The following is a 19,277-nucleotide window of genomic DNA, read 5'->3' as shown; positions in this document are numbered from 1 at the left end:
CATTTATTCAGAAAGGTTCGCTGAGATCCACTCTTCCTGCCTCCTCCCAGAGATTTATTTTCCTAGGAAATGGATGGGGGTGAAAGGCGGGGGGCGGGGGGGAGGGCGGGCAGGAGGAGGAAAAGAAAAATGGAGAGAGAAAGACTGAATACAGCTAGGAAGAATCTTTGCTAAGCCATATTAGCAGACAGGTCCTTGAGCCTGCCAGCAAAAACTTGGTTGAAAATGTGGTATCCAAACAGCACAGAGACTCTGGCCTGCGGTGGCCCTTTCTCCTTCCATAGGTGGCCCTTTCTCCTTCCATACCTGTTCATTCACTAGTTTAGAAAGCTCCTTTCCTCCAGGATTTGGGACCAGGGAAGAGCCATCTCACTGAGGATCTTGGATTGCAGGCAAAAGGGGAAAGCTCTGGGAAAAAAACAGCACCCCACCCCCATCCCTATGATGTTCCCAAGGGAGGAGCTTTGAAACTTGCCCAGACCTGGAATCTAAGGGAACCTCCTCTCCCAAGGGCACAGGCAACTTCTGGAGGACACTCTACCCCTCAGAAATGGGATCGTGGAGAAGGGGGTTGGAGGCAGAGACTGAAAGTAAATAGTAAATAATAAATGAGTAATGGCCAGATGGTAATAATCGCTATGGAAAGCAATAAAGGATAAGAGGAAAAGGGAGTGCACATAGGTGGAAGGGGTTACTGTTTTACTTGTAGTGGTCAGGGAAAGCTTCTCTTAAAGGTGAAATTTAATTAGAGACTTGAAGCAAGAAGATGCCAGTTTTCTGTCGAGTGGGATATTCCCCGCCCTAACCTATAGCCAGTGGCTAAAGCAGTAAAAGAGGCCTCTCCTGAAGAACTATCAAGTATTTGCCTCCTCACTGCTGGCCACACTTGCTTCCCTTAAGCTGCTGTGAACTACTCGATATGCTTTCAATACCTTCATTGACTGTTCTCATCAATTGGAGTCACCTAACTTGCTGGTGACTTAGACCCTGACACAGTGACCGACCTCCAACTATCTGGACCTCAATTTCTTCAACAGTCAAAACAAGAGGTAGGACTAACGCAGTGTTCTGTCCTAAGCTTTTATGAAACAGCTACTGAATTCTGACCCCCCACTCTATTACACATTTTATACCCCACTCCTGCATGCTGTGAGTCTAAGATGTACAGGGTGTAAAATGCATTGCAAAACTGAAAACTAGAAAACCCTCATCATGTATTTTAATCACTGCAGTCTGCCCACTGATCCCTTTGCATCTTCACTTGTTCTTCCTTACTTAGAGACAGAAGACAGTGCCAGCCACCATTGGAAAGAAAGGGTGCAAGGAGTGAGGCAGAAGAAGTAGAAGACTGAAATGCTTAGCACGCAGAAGCCAGCTCTGGCCTCAGATGACGCAGTAGGCGCCTTGCCATTCATCTGACATACCCTCCTCTTCTAAGGCCTTGGCAGTTTAGACATGTCCTTCCTTCAGCTTTCCTCCTCTCACAAAAGCACTTGGAAGTTCAGCTCCTCACTTCGCCAGGTCAAAAATGGTCTCTGAGTCTGGGAGACCAAGTTCAGGCGATTTGTGACCACTCTCTTTCATCCTCTGCCAGGACCCTGGCAGACAGCACCTGTTCACTTCACTTGAAATGCAGCCGAACCCTCCAGCTCCTTTCACCCTGGTCACCCAACAGCTGCCACTCTAACAATGCCTCTTAGCCAGTCCAGGCCTGATTTGGATTTGACCTACTGACCTTGAGGTGAAAGGCTCTACAGTCCATTATGAATCCCTGGGGCCAGATCATTCTCCCAGGAAAGCCTCTAAATATATCTTTTCTGTTTGCAGGGAAATCAGCTATTATAATTTGCAAAGGTCTCATGAGTTTATAACATATTGGTGGCAGTTCAGTCCCATAAAGATTTAATGAATAGCCATTGGGTGAAAAACAGCTACTCTTTTTTTTTTTTTTTTTAAGTCTTGACAAGTTAAGGAAAAGAGAAATAATTAAACAAGGATAGCTGTCCCTTCAGAAACTCACAAATTCCCTTCACTGTCTCCTTACCATCCCACCTTTTCCCCAGGAATTTAATCTTATATTTTCCCAAGCATCTGTAAGAATAGACAAGCCCAACTAAAGTTACCTACGATTTAACAGCTGTGCAAAATATCTAATGAAGACCTACTGTGTGCATGAGACTATTGGTAGGGATCTCTGGGACAAACTCCTTTGAAGCTCTTCTAGCAAATGCTACCTGGTTCTAACACAGTCTTCTTTTGGTCACCAGATTGTTGAAGCCTATAGGACTTCAGTCATAAGCAGGATGAGGTAAGCATGCTACAATGCATCTGTTCGGAATTAGAAACGTATGCAAATAGTTAATTCACATTCTGAGGGTTGGCAGTTCCTAGTGCATGGTAGGCTCCCCTGAGTGCCCAGCAACAGTCTCTAGCAGTGGCTTCCAGTTACCCTCTAAATGAGGGGGTCCTGAGACTCCCTCTCCCAGGGCAGCTTGAGGAAAGAGAATGCATATTCTCACAGGGGCTCTTACATATACCTACAGGAACCCGAGGAAGCCTGTCTGCCTCCCTCATCATACACTTTCCTGCCTGGCTACATGCCCTTACCCTCCTCTGAGCTAGGGTGTCACAGGGTAACACTAAGGCTTATTTCTATTGTGTTGTTTCTGGTGAGTCTATGTTCTCTGTGAAAGAGCCTCTCAAAGAAAAAAATAACCTATTCTCACTTTCCTTTTGAAACTTGTCTTTAAACAAGTTTAAAGAAAACTTGTCTTTAAACCAAAATAAAGACACTATGCAGGTCACTGTGAGACAAACAAAAAGTGTGTAAATTGTGGTACCCCTGCCTTCCATGATCTTATACTGTGGAAATCTTTCAGAGACCTAGTTTCTCTCTCTGATGCCCAGGTTCAAGAGCTAATAAGTGGCATCAGAGTCCAGAAGAGGAAGCCATCACTTTAGGAGATAAGCAAAGCTTCACAAATGAGATGGGCCATAAAGATTGTGTGCATTCAGGTAGTAGAGAGGAGCTGAGGAAAGGTGTTCTAGGACTGGAGCTGCCTGAGCAAAAACCCAAAGACAGGACCCTACACAGTCTGAGAGGCCCAGGTGACTTTTCTTCCTCCATTCATGAGAATAATGATGGGATGGGTGGCTGCCCTCCCTAAGAATCAGGACCCCATCTCGTCGGTCCTGAAATAATATTCCATAGATTCTGGAAGATGCTCTTACAAGAATGTTGTGACATAAAATATGCTCAGGCTCAGGTCTGAGAATCAACTCACAATTAGGGCAATTGAAAAACAGTTGAGGGCTCCAGGATAAAGCCATCAGTACAGCACATATTGCCCCGGACTATGATTTGGTGAGCTTGGTGATGCCATTTCCTAGCTCTGGATGGCACAAGCCCTGATTCTCTGACCTGCTCTTTTTAAACTATAAAAAACAATGAAAAAAAAAAAAAGGAATGAAATGAAGTTTAAAAGACTAGTGATCCAAACACTTCTGAGGTAAAGATCCTGTAGGAAAATGTTTCAGAATAAGCAAAGAAACTTCCCAAAGATCCTAATGGATTAACCATAGTTGTATAGCCAGACTGCATCAGCCCTGTTTCTTTTTAACAAGCTTCTCTCTCAGACTTTAGGGACAAATCACAGTGGTCCTCTATCTTCACATACACACAGATGCACATGCACACACAGTAACTCACAGACTTACACCAACTTAATCCTCTGTCCTTTCTGTCAGGGAGAAGGAAGTGGAGGGGATCCCACTCTGTATTCTGGCAATGAAAAGACAAAGAGTGCCAATCTGTAAGGTTAATCTGTAAGGATTTTTGGGAAGACTCCAAGTTATATGGTTAATCTCCCTTCAAAAAAAAAAGAAGAAGGAGAAGAAGGAGGAGGAGGAGGAGAAGGAGGAGGGAGAGAAGGAGGAGGAGGAGGAAGAGGAAGAGAAATTGCAAAAACACAACTTAAGATTCCTGACACTCAAAAAAAAAAATTACGTTTGCATTGATAAGACTGCCAAATTCTTAAATAGAACTTTTTAAAAATGAATAATCATAAAATACACTCTTAGTCTATTTTTGTAATACAATAATTGACAAGTGATACTGGAACGTTGATTGGAAAATTACCATTTTGACAATCCAGTGGTTAACAATTTGATTTTTTAAAATATTGCTAAGTTTGACCAGATTTTGGGCATTTTCTTCTGGTCTGTCTACAATGGCAAGCATTTTTCATTGAAACATATGTTTGGGTGGACAAGTATTTTATTTGGCAGCAACCTAATAGTTTAAGTATAGATTTTAAAATAAACTGTTTGCACTGTAAGCTAATGTTTTCAAACAGAAACATTTTTCACAATTGTTTCCTCAAAAGGAATGTTTGTCTTGGAGCCAGTAGAAGTCAAACTTCCAGTAAGCTTCTTGCTTAGGACTGTCACTACTATTCTGTCACCTTCAAGATCTTCTGTTAGTCTCATTCTCTTACATATTTCCGCAATTTGCCTTACAGGGCTAGTCCCCCAGAAATGATTTTTATGATGAGTGCAAGCATTATTAAAAATATTTTTTCTTGGTAAAAGTGAATTGGGAATATATTCATGTTTAGCAACGTTGCAATTTATATGTGTAGATGCCATCTTACTTGTGGCATGATTATTGGCACTCTTTGTCTTTTCAGTACCAGATACAGAGTGGGTGGTATGTGCCCTCCGCTCCCTTCTCCCTGACAAAAAGGAGAGAGGATCAAGTTGGTGTGAGTCTGTGACTCTGTGTGTGTGTGTGTGTGTGTGAAGATGGAGGACCACTGATTTGTCCCCAAAGTTTGAGAAGAGTGTTAAAAAGAAGCAGGGCTGATGTAGTTTAGCTATGTTACTGAGGACTCTTTCAATTGCAGGTGGTAGAAATTAAATTGAACTGATATCAACTGGGAAAGAAAGGATTTGATGGCTCACATATTAAATAAAAAGATAGGTTATGAGTTTCAGGTGTAGATGCATTCAGAGGTTCAAACAACATCATGAAGTCTCAGTCTCTTTCTCTCTCCATTCTGCCTTCCTCTGTTCTGAATTTAATTTCAGGCAGAATCTTTCATGTGGTTGCCCCCACCTTATTCTTCTAGAATAAGATAGCAATTCCAGAAGAAAATATCACTTATTTCCCAAAACATTCAATAAAAATTCAAGAATTGAGTCTTAGACTAATATGGGCAGCCAGCTATCCCTGAACTAATCATTACAACCAAGGAAATAAAGTACATTGACTGGTCAGGTCTGGACCTGAGCCCTAATCAAGCCACACAGATTGAGACAGCCTTCAGGACATGGCACAAGGAGGAGGAAACCAGGTGGAGACCAGCAACTTCTTGAGTCTAGGAGATGGAGCCAAGATTTTGGGGAGTCCAAGGTGGCTAGAGTGCAGAACTCAAGAGGACTAAAGAGGATAATCCAGATAGCCACAGAGTCCCAGAATCATGTATTTCCTCAGGAGAGGAGAAATGGGTGACTCATACACATACCTGATCAGCATGCTGCTGAACACTCTCCAGGACTCTGCGACTATCTAGTCTATCCTCTTGAGTCCTCTGCTCTGCACTCTAGCCACCTTGGTCTCCCCAGAATCTTGTCTCCATCTCCTAGACTCAAGAAGTTGCTGGTCTCAAATGTTAAGCCACCCTTGCATTCCTAGAATAAAGCCATTTGGTCATGATGAATAATCCTGAATTTGGTTTGCAAGTATTTTGAGAATTTTTGCATCTATACTCTTAAGGGATGTTAATTTGTAGTTTTCTTGTGACATCTGTCAAGGTTTACTATCAGTAGAAGTATAGTGGTTAAGAGGATGAACTCTGGAGTCTGAATGACTGGGTTTGAATCCAAGTTGTACAACTTATTAGATGTATAAAATTTTCTCCTACAGTTTGGATGTTTGTCCTCAAAAAACCTTGTGTTGAAAGCTGATCGCCAATATTGGAGGTAGGGCCTACTAGGAAGTATTGGGTCATGGAGGTAGACTGCTCATGAATAAATAGATAAATGCCCTCCCTGGAGGGTGGGTGTTCCTGAGAGAGCTGGTTGTTAAAAAGAGCCTGGCATCTCCCTCCCACCCATTTGCCTCCTCTCTGGCCATGTGATCTCTACACAGCTGGCTCCCCTTCACCTTCTGCCCTGAGTGCAAACAGCTTGAGGCCTCGATGAGAAGCTGAGCATATGTTGGCATCATGCTTCTCATACAGCCTGCAGAACTGTGAGCCAAATAAACCTCTTTTCTTTATAAACTGCCCAGCCTCAGGTATTCCCTTATTGCAGCACAAAACAGATTAAGACATTCTGGGCCTTTTTCTCATTTTTAAAAATTGAGTTGAGAATACTAGTACCTATCTGATAAGGTTGTTGTGAGGATTATATGAATAATGTAATGTTCTTACGAGAGTACTGTATTACTGTGTCTACCTGTGGTTTGTCCTTTTCCAAAATTGTCTATAGGAATTTGAACATGTAAGTGGTGCTAAATGTTTAAGGATAATGTAGTACCTTAAATACCTGAGTTATTTGAACCTTAGTCATAGAACAAGAAAAACTGATTATCTTCAACTTTATATGAAACTACTGAAGTTGTACATTAAATCCTCCCTCTTGCCCTGAGCTATGTGAGCCAATGCATTCCCCTTTTTAAATAAGCCACTGTATAAAAGGATCTCTCTCACTGGCAACTCCTGTTTGATTCAAGTTTACACATGTACACATATGTCAGAGAGTTGGCTAGGCACAGTGGCTCATATACCTGTAATTAGTCCCAGCACTTTGGGAGGCCAAGGTGGGTAGACCACTTAAAGCCAGAAATTTAAGACCAGCCTGCCCAATATGGCAAAACCCTTGTCTCTACTAAAAACAAACAAACAACAACAAAAAAAAAAAAACAGCCATATGTGGTGGTACACACCTGTAATCCCAGATACTTGGGAGGCTGAGGCACAAGAATCCCTTGAACCCGGAAGGCAGAGGTTGCAGTGAGCCAAGATGGTGCCACTGCACTGCAGCCTGGGTGATAGGATGAGACCATGTCTCACACACACACACACACACAAAAAAAAAAAAGAAAGAAAGAAAGAAAGAAAAAGAAAGAAAGTCCTCTAAGATTTCACATACAGTTAGAAAAATCAGACATTATCCATCCTCTTTGATCCATTTCCTCCTCCTCTTCCTCTTCCCACTACTTACTAAGGGGCTGCCTGTGTTCAGAGCTCCCTCCTTACTATACTTCCAGGAACACTGCCTGATTATTTGGGTAATGGTGGAACACCTGAGCTACTGTAAGCTCTTTGCAACAGTGTCACATTTCTATTCAAGACATGTGCTAAAGGTTCTCAAAACCTATATTGAATAAAGTCAAAACACATTGTTTCTCTCATTCAAATTCCTTCACTATCTGGCCCTCATCTAATTTGACATTTATTCCTTATAACTCCAAATATGGTACCTTCCCTCTAGCCAGGATAATCTCCTCACTGTCTTCTGTAAACAGTATTATCATGCATGCCTTTCTGCCTTTGCTTATTCTGTGTTTGTTTGTTCTGAGGTCCTTTCTCTCTGTCCCATTCCTGCTAAAAGCCCCCATCTTTCAGGATCCTGCTCAAGTCCCACTTTCTCCTGGTAACCTCCCCTGCTATGTTCACCTTTCTGGGAAGTCCTATAGCTCATACAATCTGAGTATGAGCACTCTTTTTTGGCACTGACATTCTGAACCGTCATATATTATACTAAACTCTAAAATAAGTGCTAGATATGTCTCTTAAATAAAACCATAAAGGGTCGGGCACGGTGGCTCACACCTGTTTTCCCAGCACTTTGGGAGGCCGAGGGCAGGCGGATCATCTGAGGTCAGGAGTTTGAGACCAGCCTGGCCAACATGGCAAAAACCTGTCTCTACTAAAAATACAAAAATTATCTTGGCATGGTGGCACATGCCTATAATCCCAGCTACTCAGGAGGTTGAGGCAGGAGAATCACTTGAACCAGAAGGCAGATGTTGCCGTGAGCTGAGATCGCGCCACTGCACTCCAGCCTGGGAAACAGAACAAGACCCCATCTCAAAAAAACAAACAAACAAACAACAACAACAACAAAAACCATGAAGTTCTGGAGAACAGGGATTGTGACTTACCCTTATTTTCATATACCCCTCATATACCACTCAGTTCCTGACATGCCACTAGGCACATAGAGGTTCTCATCAAATACCTGTTAAATCATCATTGAATGAATGATTGAGTGCATTAGTGAGTGAATGAATGAACAAGGGTAGACATGAATGAATGAACAAGGGTAGACATGAATAAATGAACAAGTGAATGAATGCGCTTACCCTAAATTCCTACCACATGGAGGTTTGTCACAGACAAAACCCAGAGAGTCAAAGCCAACAGGAGGCTTGTGGTTCAGAGACTGTGGCAGGGCTAGAGGGTGGGGCTGGCAACCTAGAGAGTTTGAGTCCACCTGCCCTCTGTGTTATAGGAGAGTGCATTCTTGCACCCTGCCTATGTATACAGGGCTGTCTTTCATGATGCCAGTCATAAATAGCTATACATTGAATTATTTCTGCATTGGTGTCTGTTTATACCCCTAAGTCCTTTCTGAAGCTAAGGGTTTCTGCCCCGAAACCCCCATGGAGCCCTCATGCAGCTCTTTGGAGTTGTTGAACAACACCTTCATAAACAGTTCTTCCAATGAAAGAAGGAAAATTAAGAGATTCTTCCTCTCAAATGGAATGGCCTAATAAAATTAATACATTACCATTATCTCTTGCAACTCTTCCCTCTGGTCTAATAATTTCCATTAAGACCTTGTAAGCACAAGCCAGAAGTGTGTGGTCCATTTTCTCTTTAATAGGAAATGCGAGCACACGTCTGTGGACTGGCAGAATGCACTCATATCTCACACAGGAGCAATGCTGAGACATTCTAAATGAGCTCCATGGTGTGTAATCATGGGGCCAAGAAATTAAAGTCTAAAACATTATGTGATCTGATCGACACAGAGGAAAGAAATGGGAACTTGGCTGGTCCTAGCAAAGCCCCAGATAATCTGAGAGAGTAATCAAATTAATTTTGAACTACTTGCTTTTATGAATTCTACATGGAATACAGAGTTTGGAAATAACATAAGCTACATTAGCTTCTGGAAGAATGGAGGAAACTTATTTATTGAATACACTCTATTTCCAGATTTCTGAGTCAAAAGTGAACAAATACACACACTCAGAAGGGAAGCTTCACCACTGGATGTTACAAGATTGGAGTGGAGTGAGGAATATGGCAGACCAGGGAAGATGGAAGTTTAATGAAGAAAGAAATGGGTGGTGACAAAATTCAGAGAACTCCTCTCACTTATCTGAAGGAACAGAATGCCAGGGGCTGGGAAACTTCAGTGTGCTTGCCATTTCCATGGCCTCCTTTGTCAGGGGTTTGTTACCAGCAGATGTAACATATAAGTGTATCATTTAAAACCAGTACACTGGCCACAGCTAAGTTGACCAAGAATGGAGGCCTAGCCCAATCGCAGCTATCTGCACGTGACTGGGTGACCTTGTCTAAGATCTCTGCCTAGAGACAAACTCTGTGCTGGTGGGGATTGACTGACCAATCAGATTTTTTCTCTTGGATAATGTGATTTAGGGATAGAGTCTCTGGGTCTATAAGAGAAGCTTCTTTGGAAGAAGAAAGCAAGAAGTCAAGGCACCCCATAGTAGCACAGTAGAAGAGTGAGGAATCGAAAGATACTAGCTCTTGAAGAAACAATAAGGTAGTCCATTCTCTTGAGTTTTTCCTTAAAAGACATTTTAGCCTCGGTGGGGCAGGGCTCTTTAACTAAGGCATCCTAAATGAGTGTCCCTCTTTTCCATCTGAAGTACTAACAAACATGCTATGTAACTGTTCCCCACCTAGGGTCTTTGAGACGGATAGAGGCTATCCAAGCATCTATGAGCTTGACAGAAAGAAAATCTTTAATGGTTCTTCTGACATTTTCTTGTGTTTATTTCAGCCTTGGATTAAAAAAATGAGCTGAAATTCTTCATCCTCAACCCTTTGTCTGAATTGAAATGCAATACATGTTATATAATATTCAGGGTACACCTCTACCATCAAAATTAAATTAATGGTGGGCAAAATGAGAGAGACTTGAGAAAGGAGAATGTGTGTCTTTAGAATTCCACATGGTAGCCTAGAGAGAAGAGAGAAGCATTCTAAAGTAGATTAGCACATCCAATTACCTAGCAAAGTTGAGGGAGTTTTCTATAAACAATTACCCTGAAAAACTAGGATTTGAAATGTTTGAAGTGTGCTTGCTCAAAAATGATAACAATCCAATATTTGCGATTCCAGAGTTGTAAGTGTTGAAAGCTCAGATTGAGCCATGCTGGTTTTAATGATCCATATTTTGTCCTAGACTTGGATCATGAATTACTTACAAGTTCTCTTCATGGAGCACATTTGTACTCTTCATGGATCAAGAGCTTCATTAGACTATTTTGTTATTATAAAAACTAACACAGTTTCACAAGACAGCAGGCAAGTGCCTTGATCCTGCATGGAATCTGAGCTGTAATCTCATCTGACATGTGTCAAGGCACTTCTGTCCATGTTTAGGAGGTACTTCCATAGCTGAATACGTTTGTGGAATCTAGAAGCTTCGAATCACATTTAATGTGAAGCTCACACCCTCTTCGTTATAAGGTCCACAGAGTAGTCACAGCTTTGGTCAGAAGGACGAGTCACATGCTATCATATTATCACAGGTACCAGCAGAGGCTACTAAGGCAATAACAGGAAAAAATACGTAATTCCATATGGCAATCAAGAGAGAAGAAGGAAACATTCGAAAGTAGATTAGCACATCCAATTAGTAAAGGAGGTGAAATTTGTCTCCTTCTCACATATGGTGTTCCCTCATTCGACAAACATGTGGTTGGGTACCATCTCTGTGCCCAGCACTCTGAGATACAGGGGCACCAAGATGAGTAGGAGCAGTATTTGCTCAAAGGTACACACAGTCTACTGACTGTCAAGGGTAGATTGCACAAAAGTTTCTGGAAGGGTCCTTCAGCAAGTCAGGAAAATTAAGTAATGTACAAGGTATCTGCCTCATGCTAGATGTGGGGTTTCCCCCCTAGTTTTATTGAGGTATAATTGACAAAACTTGTATATATTTCAGGTGTACAATGTGATGATCAGATATATATATACCTTACCAAGTGATCACCACTATCAAGCTAATTAACACTTTCATCGTCTCACAGGTAACCTTTCTTGTGTGTGGTGAAAACAAAATGTGGCTTTTTTAAATGACAAGAATATATCACATTTTAGAAAATGTAACATTTTTTAAAGGTAGGGAAATGAGTAAGAGACTTCACAGTTTAGGATCTGGCAAAAACAGGGTGAGAGCAAAATGTGTAAAGGCATATTAATTTTTCAAATTCCATAACATCTCACTTTGCCCCAGACAATTCCAGTTTCAGCTATTATACCAATGTAATTATTAATTAATTTTTAGAAAGCATCTCATTCTGTCACCCAGATTAGAGTGCAGTGGCATGATCATAGCACACTGCAACCTCAATCTCCTAGGCTCAAGCCATCCTCCCACCTCAGCCTCCCCAGTAGCTAGGACAACAAGCATATGTCACACCTGACTATTTATTCTTTTATTTTTCAGAGATGCAATCTTGCTATGTTGTCCAGGCTGTAGTGCTGTGGTTATTCACAGGCATGATCCCACTACTAACTAGCACGGAAGTTTTGACCTGCTCTGTTTCTGACCTGGGCTGCTTCTCCCCTCTGTAGACAACTTGGTGGTCCCCTGCTCCTTGGAGGTCACCATATTGATGCCAAACTTAGTGCAGACACCTGATCGGCAGAGCGCACTACAGTCCAGAACTCCTGGGCTGAAGCAATCCTCCCACCTCAGTCTCCCGAGTAGCTGGGACTACCAGTACACACCTGGCAAGTTTTTTTGTTTTGTTTTGCTTCTTGCAGAGACAAGGGTCTTGCTATGTTGCTCAGGCTGGTCTCAAACTTCTGGCCTCAGGCTATCCTATCCTCTCACCTCAGCCTCCAAGTGCTAGGATTACAGAGGTGAGCCACTGTACTCGGCCCCAGTGTAATTATTAACAGCTCTCCTTTCATTCACAAAAACTGTCCTGACTTGACCATGAATTATATGATCACCCAAGTTTTAAGGTATTCTCGTGGGTACAACAGAGAAAAAGTTTATGTTGCACACAGGGAGTCAAGCTAGAGGATGTAGAAAATATAGTTGTAGCTCAGCCATTCTCTCTAGAGAACTGCATTTTCTTTGTGTTATTTGCATTTGTTGTGTGTCTTTAACATACATGCATGTTGTTAGTCTGCATAACAATTCTCCACAGTGTAGAAGAAAAATGTAATTGGTATAAATACTATATAGTATTGTGTTTCCAACACAAAATACCCACTGATGTGTTTAATAATTAGATGATGGGTGTTCTGAATATTTTAATATGATGTGAAAATCCTTGGTGGATTGTTACATAGATGTTTAAGATGTTTGGTAGTGGCTGGGCATGGTAACTCACGCCTATAATGGGAGGCTGAGGCAGGTGGATTATTGAGGTCAGGAGTTTGAGACCAGTCCGACCAACATGGTGGAACCCCATCTCTACTAAAATACAAAACAAATTAGCTGGGTGTGGTGGCGGGTGCCTGTAATCCCAGCTACTTAGGAGGCTGAGACAGGAGAATCGCTTGAACCCAGGAGGAGGAGGTTGCAATGAGCCAAGATCGTCCCACTGCACTGCAGCCTGGGGGACAAAGTAAGACTCTGTCTCAAAAAAAAAAAAAAAAAAAGAAAGATGTTTGGTAGTAATTGGAGAAAATTGATTGCAATAAGCCTGGAATTCATTATAATTTTATATATTTAAAATAATGGAATATAGTCTCTCTCATTCCAATAATCCTCTATCTGGCACATTTTCAGGAATAAATTAAATTGATAATGGGGGTATTTACCTCATTGGGTTGTGAAGATGACCTAGAACAAGCATATATAAAGCATGTGGCCCACAGCGGATGCCCTCCCCTGAAACAGAAGTGAAAATACTGGTATACAGAGAGTAGGAATTTCAGCTCCCAAGCTCAGTGTGCAAGAATAATTCCTGGGCCGGGCGCAGTGGCTCACGCCTGTAATCCCAGCACTTTGGGAGGCCGAGGCGGGTGGATCACAAGGTCAAGAGATCGAGACCATCCTGGTCAACATGGTGAAACCCCGTCTCTACTAAAAATACAAAAAATTAGCTGGGCATGGTGGCGTGTGCCTATAATCCCAGCTACTCGGGAGGCTGAGGCAGGAGAATTGCCTGAACCCAGGAGGCGGAGGTTGCGGCGAGCTGAGATCGCGCCATTGCACTCCAGCCTGGGTAACAAGAGCGAAACTCCGTCTCAAAAAATAAAAGAAAAAAAAAAAGAACGATTCCTTCCTTTAAGTGCCCATCTAGCTAAGGGGTCAGAAATTTAATCTCACTTGGAATGAACTTCTAGCCTTCCCTAGAAGTGTGACAGGAAATTCTAGGGTGCACCTGTCATGCCATGGCACTGGGTTTGGGAGCTCACTGGGTCTTTGGTTCAGTCCATGCAGGTCGCTGCAAAGCTCCCCCTGCTCTTGTGTGTGTTCTCTCAGGTCTCCCACTGGCTCATGCTGCTGCTGGACTGCTTCTGGGGCACAGGAGTCAACTAACAAGGCTTCCCATCCCTGCCGTTATTCATTTTCTATTGCTGCTGTAACAAATTACCACAAACTCAGTGGTGTAAAACAACACAAAAATATTAACTTATAGTTCTGGAGATCAGTAGTCCAAAATGGGTCCTAAGGGCTAAAATTAAGGTGTCAGCAGGGTTGGTTCCTTCTGGAAGCTCTAGAGGAGAATCTATTTAACTTGCTTTTCCCACTATCTAGAGGTCACCTGCACTTTTTGGCTGGAACTCCTCAAGCCAGCAGTATAGCATCATCATGACTCCTTTGCTGATTCTGCTCTCTTGCCTCCCTGTTATAAGGAGCCTTGGGATCACATCATGTCCATCTGGGTATTCCAGGATACTTCCCCACCTCAGGATCTTTCACGTAATCGCGCCTATAAAGTCTCTTTTTGCCACATAAGGTAACAGTTCCAAGAATTAGAACGTGGACATTTTGGGGGGACTATTCGTCCTCCTTGCACCTCCCACAGATCCATTCACTCCCTGGGGCCTCACTGCATCCAGGCTCTACTGGAAAGCATGGTGAAGGCCCCTTTTAGACCCCCACTTCTGTCTGCATTTACATCCATGTACCTCCTTAATTCTTCCCCACCCTGGCCCTGGAAAAACTTTTTCATGTTTAAAGGAAAGCTCCTCCCTCTCCCAAACATTTTGTTCAAACCCAGACTCTATTGTGTCCCTAAGGATTTAGACATTTAGAGCACAAAACAAGTAACTTACCATCTGCTTTTTGCCTTTTGGCCAGTTTGTCATCTTCTCCTGAGATTATGGATGACTGCCAACTATCTGATTGAAAGGAAGGAGGCAAAGGGGGGAAATATGGGAAGAGAAAAGTCAGTAAATTGCCACCTTTGCAAAATAACATCTAACCTTTTGAGGGTCAAACATAAAGGATGTCAGGGAGGGTCTCAGAGGAAATCTCTTCCTTCCCCTGGTGTCTTCTCATCCTTATTTCCACTGTAGCCACCCAACACTTGGCTCTGGGAGCATCCTGCCTCCCCTCCGACCAAATATTGCCCAGAACCCTTCGCTGTATTCTCCCTAGCACACGTGAGACAGACTGATGTTGTCACAAAGAGCAGTACTCAGTGCCAAGACAGACAAAAAGGAAATTGTTACTCAGAATACAAATACCGTAAAAATTATTAAGACTTCCTCAGAGAATTGTCTGGCCCAAGATCATACTCTCTGGCCAAGGAAGCTTTTCCAGCTAGAAGTGTGTCTGGCTTTCTCCCTCACTCTCACCCCACAGCCACCTGCATCTTACCTTTTACCCCAGAGCAGGTGCCACATTATTCTCTGACACAGGGCAGCACACCAGAAAACTCCTCTTCCTCCTGGCCCAAGTTAAATAAAGCCCACATTCTCAAACCTGCCACTGTCCCTGCTATTCAGCCTGGCTTGTCATCTGAGTGACTTCCTAAGCCTAAGGACAGCACCACCATGATGGACAAATGGATGATCTGACCCTTTGCATCTTAGGTTATCAACTCTGCCAGTGGAACTCTCACTTCCTGTGGTAATTTCTATATATTACTCATAAGTAGGTATAACTCCCCACCACACACACACACACACACACACACACACACACCCCTCTACAATATCAAAGAATCTCAAGAATGTGATAACTATATTTTTCTTACATAACTATACAGTTATGGAGCAAGAAGGTAAATTTTCCAAAGGCACACTGTGGAATTTTAGAAGGAGAAAAATATAATTTCTTTAAAAAAAAGAGAAAGAAAGAAATACAGCAACCCAACTAAAAGATGAGCAAAGGGCTTAAGTAGACATTTTCCCCGAAGAAGATACACACATGGCCAACAAGCACATGAGAAGATGATCAACATTAGTCATTAGAGAAATGCAAATCAAAACTGCAATGTGATATCACTTCACAAGCACACAATGGCTATAATTTTTTTAAACACACAAAATGCAAAGTAACAAGTTGATGGGCATTAGAGAAATTGGAACCCTCATTCATTTCTGTTGGGAATATAAAATGGTGTAGCTACTATGTGCCTCAAAAAGTTAGAGATAGAATTATCATATGACTCAGAAACTCCACCCCTAGGTCTATACCCAAAATAACAAAAAACAGGCTCTCAAATACTTGTATATGAATGTTCATAGTAGCACTGAGCACTGTTGACAATAATCAAAAACTAGACACAATCCAAATATTCATCACTGGACAAAGAAATTGTGGTATGTACATATGTATAAAATAGACTATTACTCACTCATAAAAAGAAAATGAAGTACTGATATATGCTACCATGTAGATGAGCCTTGAAAACCTTATGCTAACTAAAGGAATCTGGACACAAAAGGTCACATATTGTATAATTCCATTTTTATGAAATATCCAGGAAAGGCAAAACCATAGAAACAGAAAGCAGACTGTGATTGCCAGGGGCCAGGGAAAGGGGATGGAGAGGTGACTATTTAATGATATGGAGTTTTCTTTAGGGATGATGAAAATGTTTTAGAACCAGATAGAGGTTGTGAATGCACAATATTGTGAATATACTAAATGTCACTGGATTGTACACTTTAAAATGGTTAATTTTATGTTATGTGAATGTCACCTCAGTCTTTTTAAAAAGGGGGAAAATTACAGAACTAGGAGTAAGAGGACCAGATATTGAGTCCTGAATTTAGTGCTTGTTAGCCACTTCGCTAAAGTCCCAGTTTCCTCATCTGCAAAGCAAGACTAATAATATTTTTACTACCTGCTTCATATGATTATTGTAGGAACAAAATGAGACATTGTTTGACATATTTATGTCATGTAAAAGTGATATACGATGCTAGATATTATCATTCTTGAGCTGATAGTCATTGAAATATATACTCAGTAAGAAAACTAAAAGCTTCCTTTCATACTTTTACAAGATTCAAGTTGTGATAAGTGTACTCACAACTGTCTATTTTGTTCATTTTTTCATGGGACACAATCTCACTCTGTCACCCAGGCTGCAGTGCAGTGGCCCAATCATGGCTTACAGAAGCCTTGTGATCTTTCAGCGAAAATACATCATAACAAGACCCTGTTTCTAAGAAACAAAGAAAGAAAAACAGAAATAGCCAGGTGTGGTGGTGTATGTCTGTAGTCCCACCTACTTGGGAGGCTGGGGCAGGAAGATCGCTTGAGCCCAAGAGTTAACACGTTAGTCCCCAAAATTCTGTAAACCCATCACAATTTGGAGTTGGGAGCCAGGGTCAAAACAGGTGGTTGGAAATAAGCAAGGAGGGTGAGGGTTGAAACATTACCTATTCGGCACAATGTTCACTGTTTGGGTAGTGGGCACCCCAGAAGCCCAGTCACCACCAGTATGTAATGCACCCATGTAACAAACACGCACATGTACCCCCGAATCTAAAATAAAATAAAATTATTAAAAAACGACCTATTGGAGTTGTAAGTAACCAAGACACCTTATGAACTTCGTATCTGGGTTTTTATATGCCAAGTTACATATAGGAATAGTGCATTTTCCTATTTTTAATTAATCTAAGATGTGTATGTACTAAGAAAGATTGCTTTCAAGCATGGGATATGTTGAAACATTTCCCAAAAGAACTTAACATTTCAGTTAATATTATTGTAAGTAAATATAATAATTCTATTAGTCTTTTTAATTAAAAATTACTCTCAGCCCCTTATTACTATGTCCAAGAAATTATATGCATCAGTAGCTTGGGTAGTAAACAGAAAAGATCTAACATTATGGAATACTTATGATGTGCTAGATTCTATCCTAGACACTATATATATGGTTCTGGCACATATACAAATATAAAAATATTATTTAATTATCACCAAAATCTTGTGAAGAAGGTGTTAGTATCACCTTCTTTTGAGATGAAGACACTAAGGCTCACAGAGTTTAAGTAAATTGTCTGAGGTCCCATTGCTAATTGGTCAAATTGTAGCTTAAACCCAGTGCCTTTTGACTCCAAGGACAAGGTTTAAACACCCAAGTTAATGACTTAACTAAGAAACTTAGCATCCCAACATCAAGCAAGCCTCCTGGATGTTGAGAATAGAAAACCAGCACCAAGCCTGGATTGTAGGGTGGGTGAATGCTCCTCTAAATGTATTTTCTAAGCACCGGCTATCAGCCTTGCCTTATGGGGTGTGAATGAGACAGACTTGGCCTCTGCCTTCACAGAGCTTACACACTAACAGGTTGGTTAAGACATTGAGCCAGTGATCAAGTGGCTCTAAAGACCTGTGGAAGTGGGTGAGAACATGCTATAGGAGAAGAATCTTCTAGCTCACAACTAGATTCTCAAGATTATGGGGAGGAAGGTGAAAATAAATCTTGTAACAATGGCCAACAATACATTTAACAAGAGGCCTTTGATTCGACAGACATGAAAGGCACCAACAAAGTGTAAGGTACCAAGCTGAACCCTGCTCTTCATAAGATATTCCAGTATTTCATGCATCTCCTGTTTCATATGTACAGCCGTCTCCTAGAGAAAGATATATTTTTGCTGAAAGATCACAGGTATTTGTTAAAGATTTCATTGATTATCCCAGAAGTAGTATGGAGATAAGAGTGTCTTCCATGTGGGAAGCCTGGCTGGACTTGAGGACACAAGGGTGGGGTGCTCCAGACCAGATTACATGCAGGCAGTGACCACAGAATTGGAGCATTCAGGTCGTGTCTCCCTCCAATGCATCTAACTGTGGAAACTCAATCAGGTCCAGAAATGAATCAATTTCCTTTGCCTATGTCCTTAAATTTGATGAATAGAGCCTTTGCTTAGAGCTACTGAAGCTGCTATTCATCTCAGTTAGTTGCTAAATAAAACGTTGTTCTTGGATGTAATTCTGGCGAATATGACTTTGGAGATTTTTTCGTGTAACTGTGTAAGTCCAAATTATTCCCCAAGTGATCCTACATTCGAGCTATTTTTGTCCACGTGCTCCATATTTTTTTCCATGTTAGAGACTAGGAACCTAGAAGACCAGGTTTTCTTGTTGAATGGTGAGGAAGGTAAATCTAAGTACAAGTGTAAATTTTTGTGAAATAAACAGCTAAAGTTATCCTCATTAAAAATTACCTTTCTAGTCAGTGCTATTTGATAATCTGGAAATTGTTTTGGTCTTTTAGACACATAAATTTAAAGTAATGAAGACAGGCAAAGTTTGGAAAAATAAATAAACCTCTGTCTGATCAGAGAATCAATTATTTTAACTTGAAATCATTGAACTTTCTTCATAACAGGGTCCAGAACCCTGTTATCCTCTATGGTTAAGGATTTGCCCAGGGTAATGTAACTAGTTAGTGGTAGAAAATAACTGGACCATGAGTCCCTTTTCCCCCTTTCTTTACATTTTTAAATAAAATTTTGTTTTCAATCCAAGTGAGGCATGTTCACAGTTTAGAAAGCAAAAAAGTAACAGCTAAAAGGTTTCTCACAAAAACACTAATCCCTGACTCACCTTTCACTTCATTC

At 41.4% G+C, this 19,277-nt stretch overlaps 1 protein-coding gene across 1 annotated transcript in view; it reads right to left on the bottom strand.

Annotated features, from left to right (window-relative positions):
- PRDM6 (PR/SET domain 6) overlaps positions 1-15,377 on the bottom strand; it is a 118,805-nt gene extending 103,428 nt beyond the window's left edge. Inside the window, exon 1 of the mRNA XM_012448332.2 lies at positions 14,517-15,377. Coding sequence (XP_012303755.2) covers positions 14,517-14,549 — 33 coding nt within the window. The 5' untranslated portion in view covers positions 14,550-15,377. The remainder of the gene's footprint in view (positions 1-14,516) is intronic.
- Positions 15,378-19,277: the final 3,900 nt, after the last annotated feature.

The sequence above is a fragment of the Aotus nancymaae genome, unplaced genomic scaffold (genome assembly GCF_030222135.1).
Source record: "Aotus nancymaae isolate 86718 unplaced genomic scaffold, 86718_ANA_hifiasm-v0.15.2.pri h1tg000064l_0, whole genome shotgun sequence".
NCBI classification, from domain to species: domain Eukaryota; kingdom Metazoa; phylum Chordata; class Mammalia; order Primates; family Aotidae; genus Aotus; species Aotus nancymaae.
Note: the sequence above shows the minus strand (reverse complement) of the source record. Positions and strands in the feature narration are given on the sequence as shown.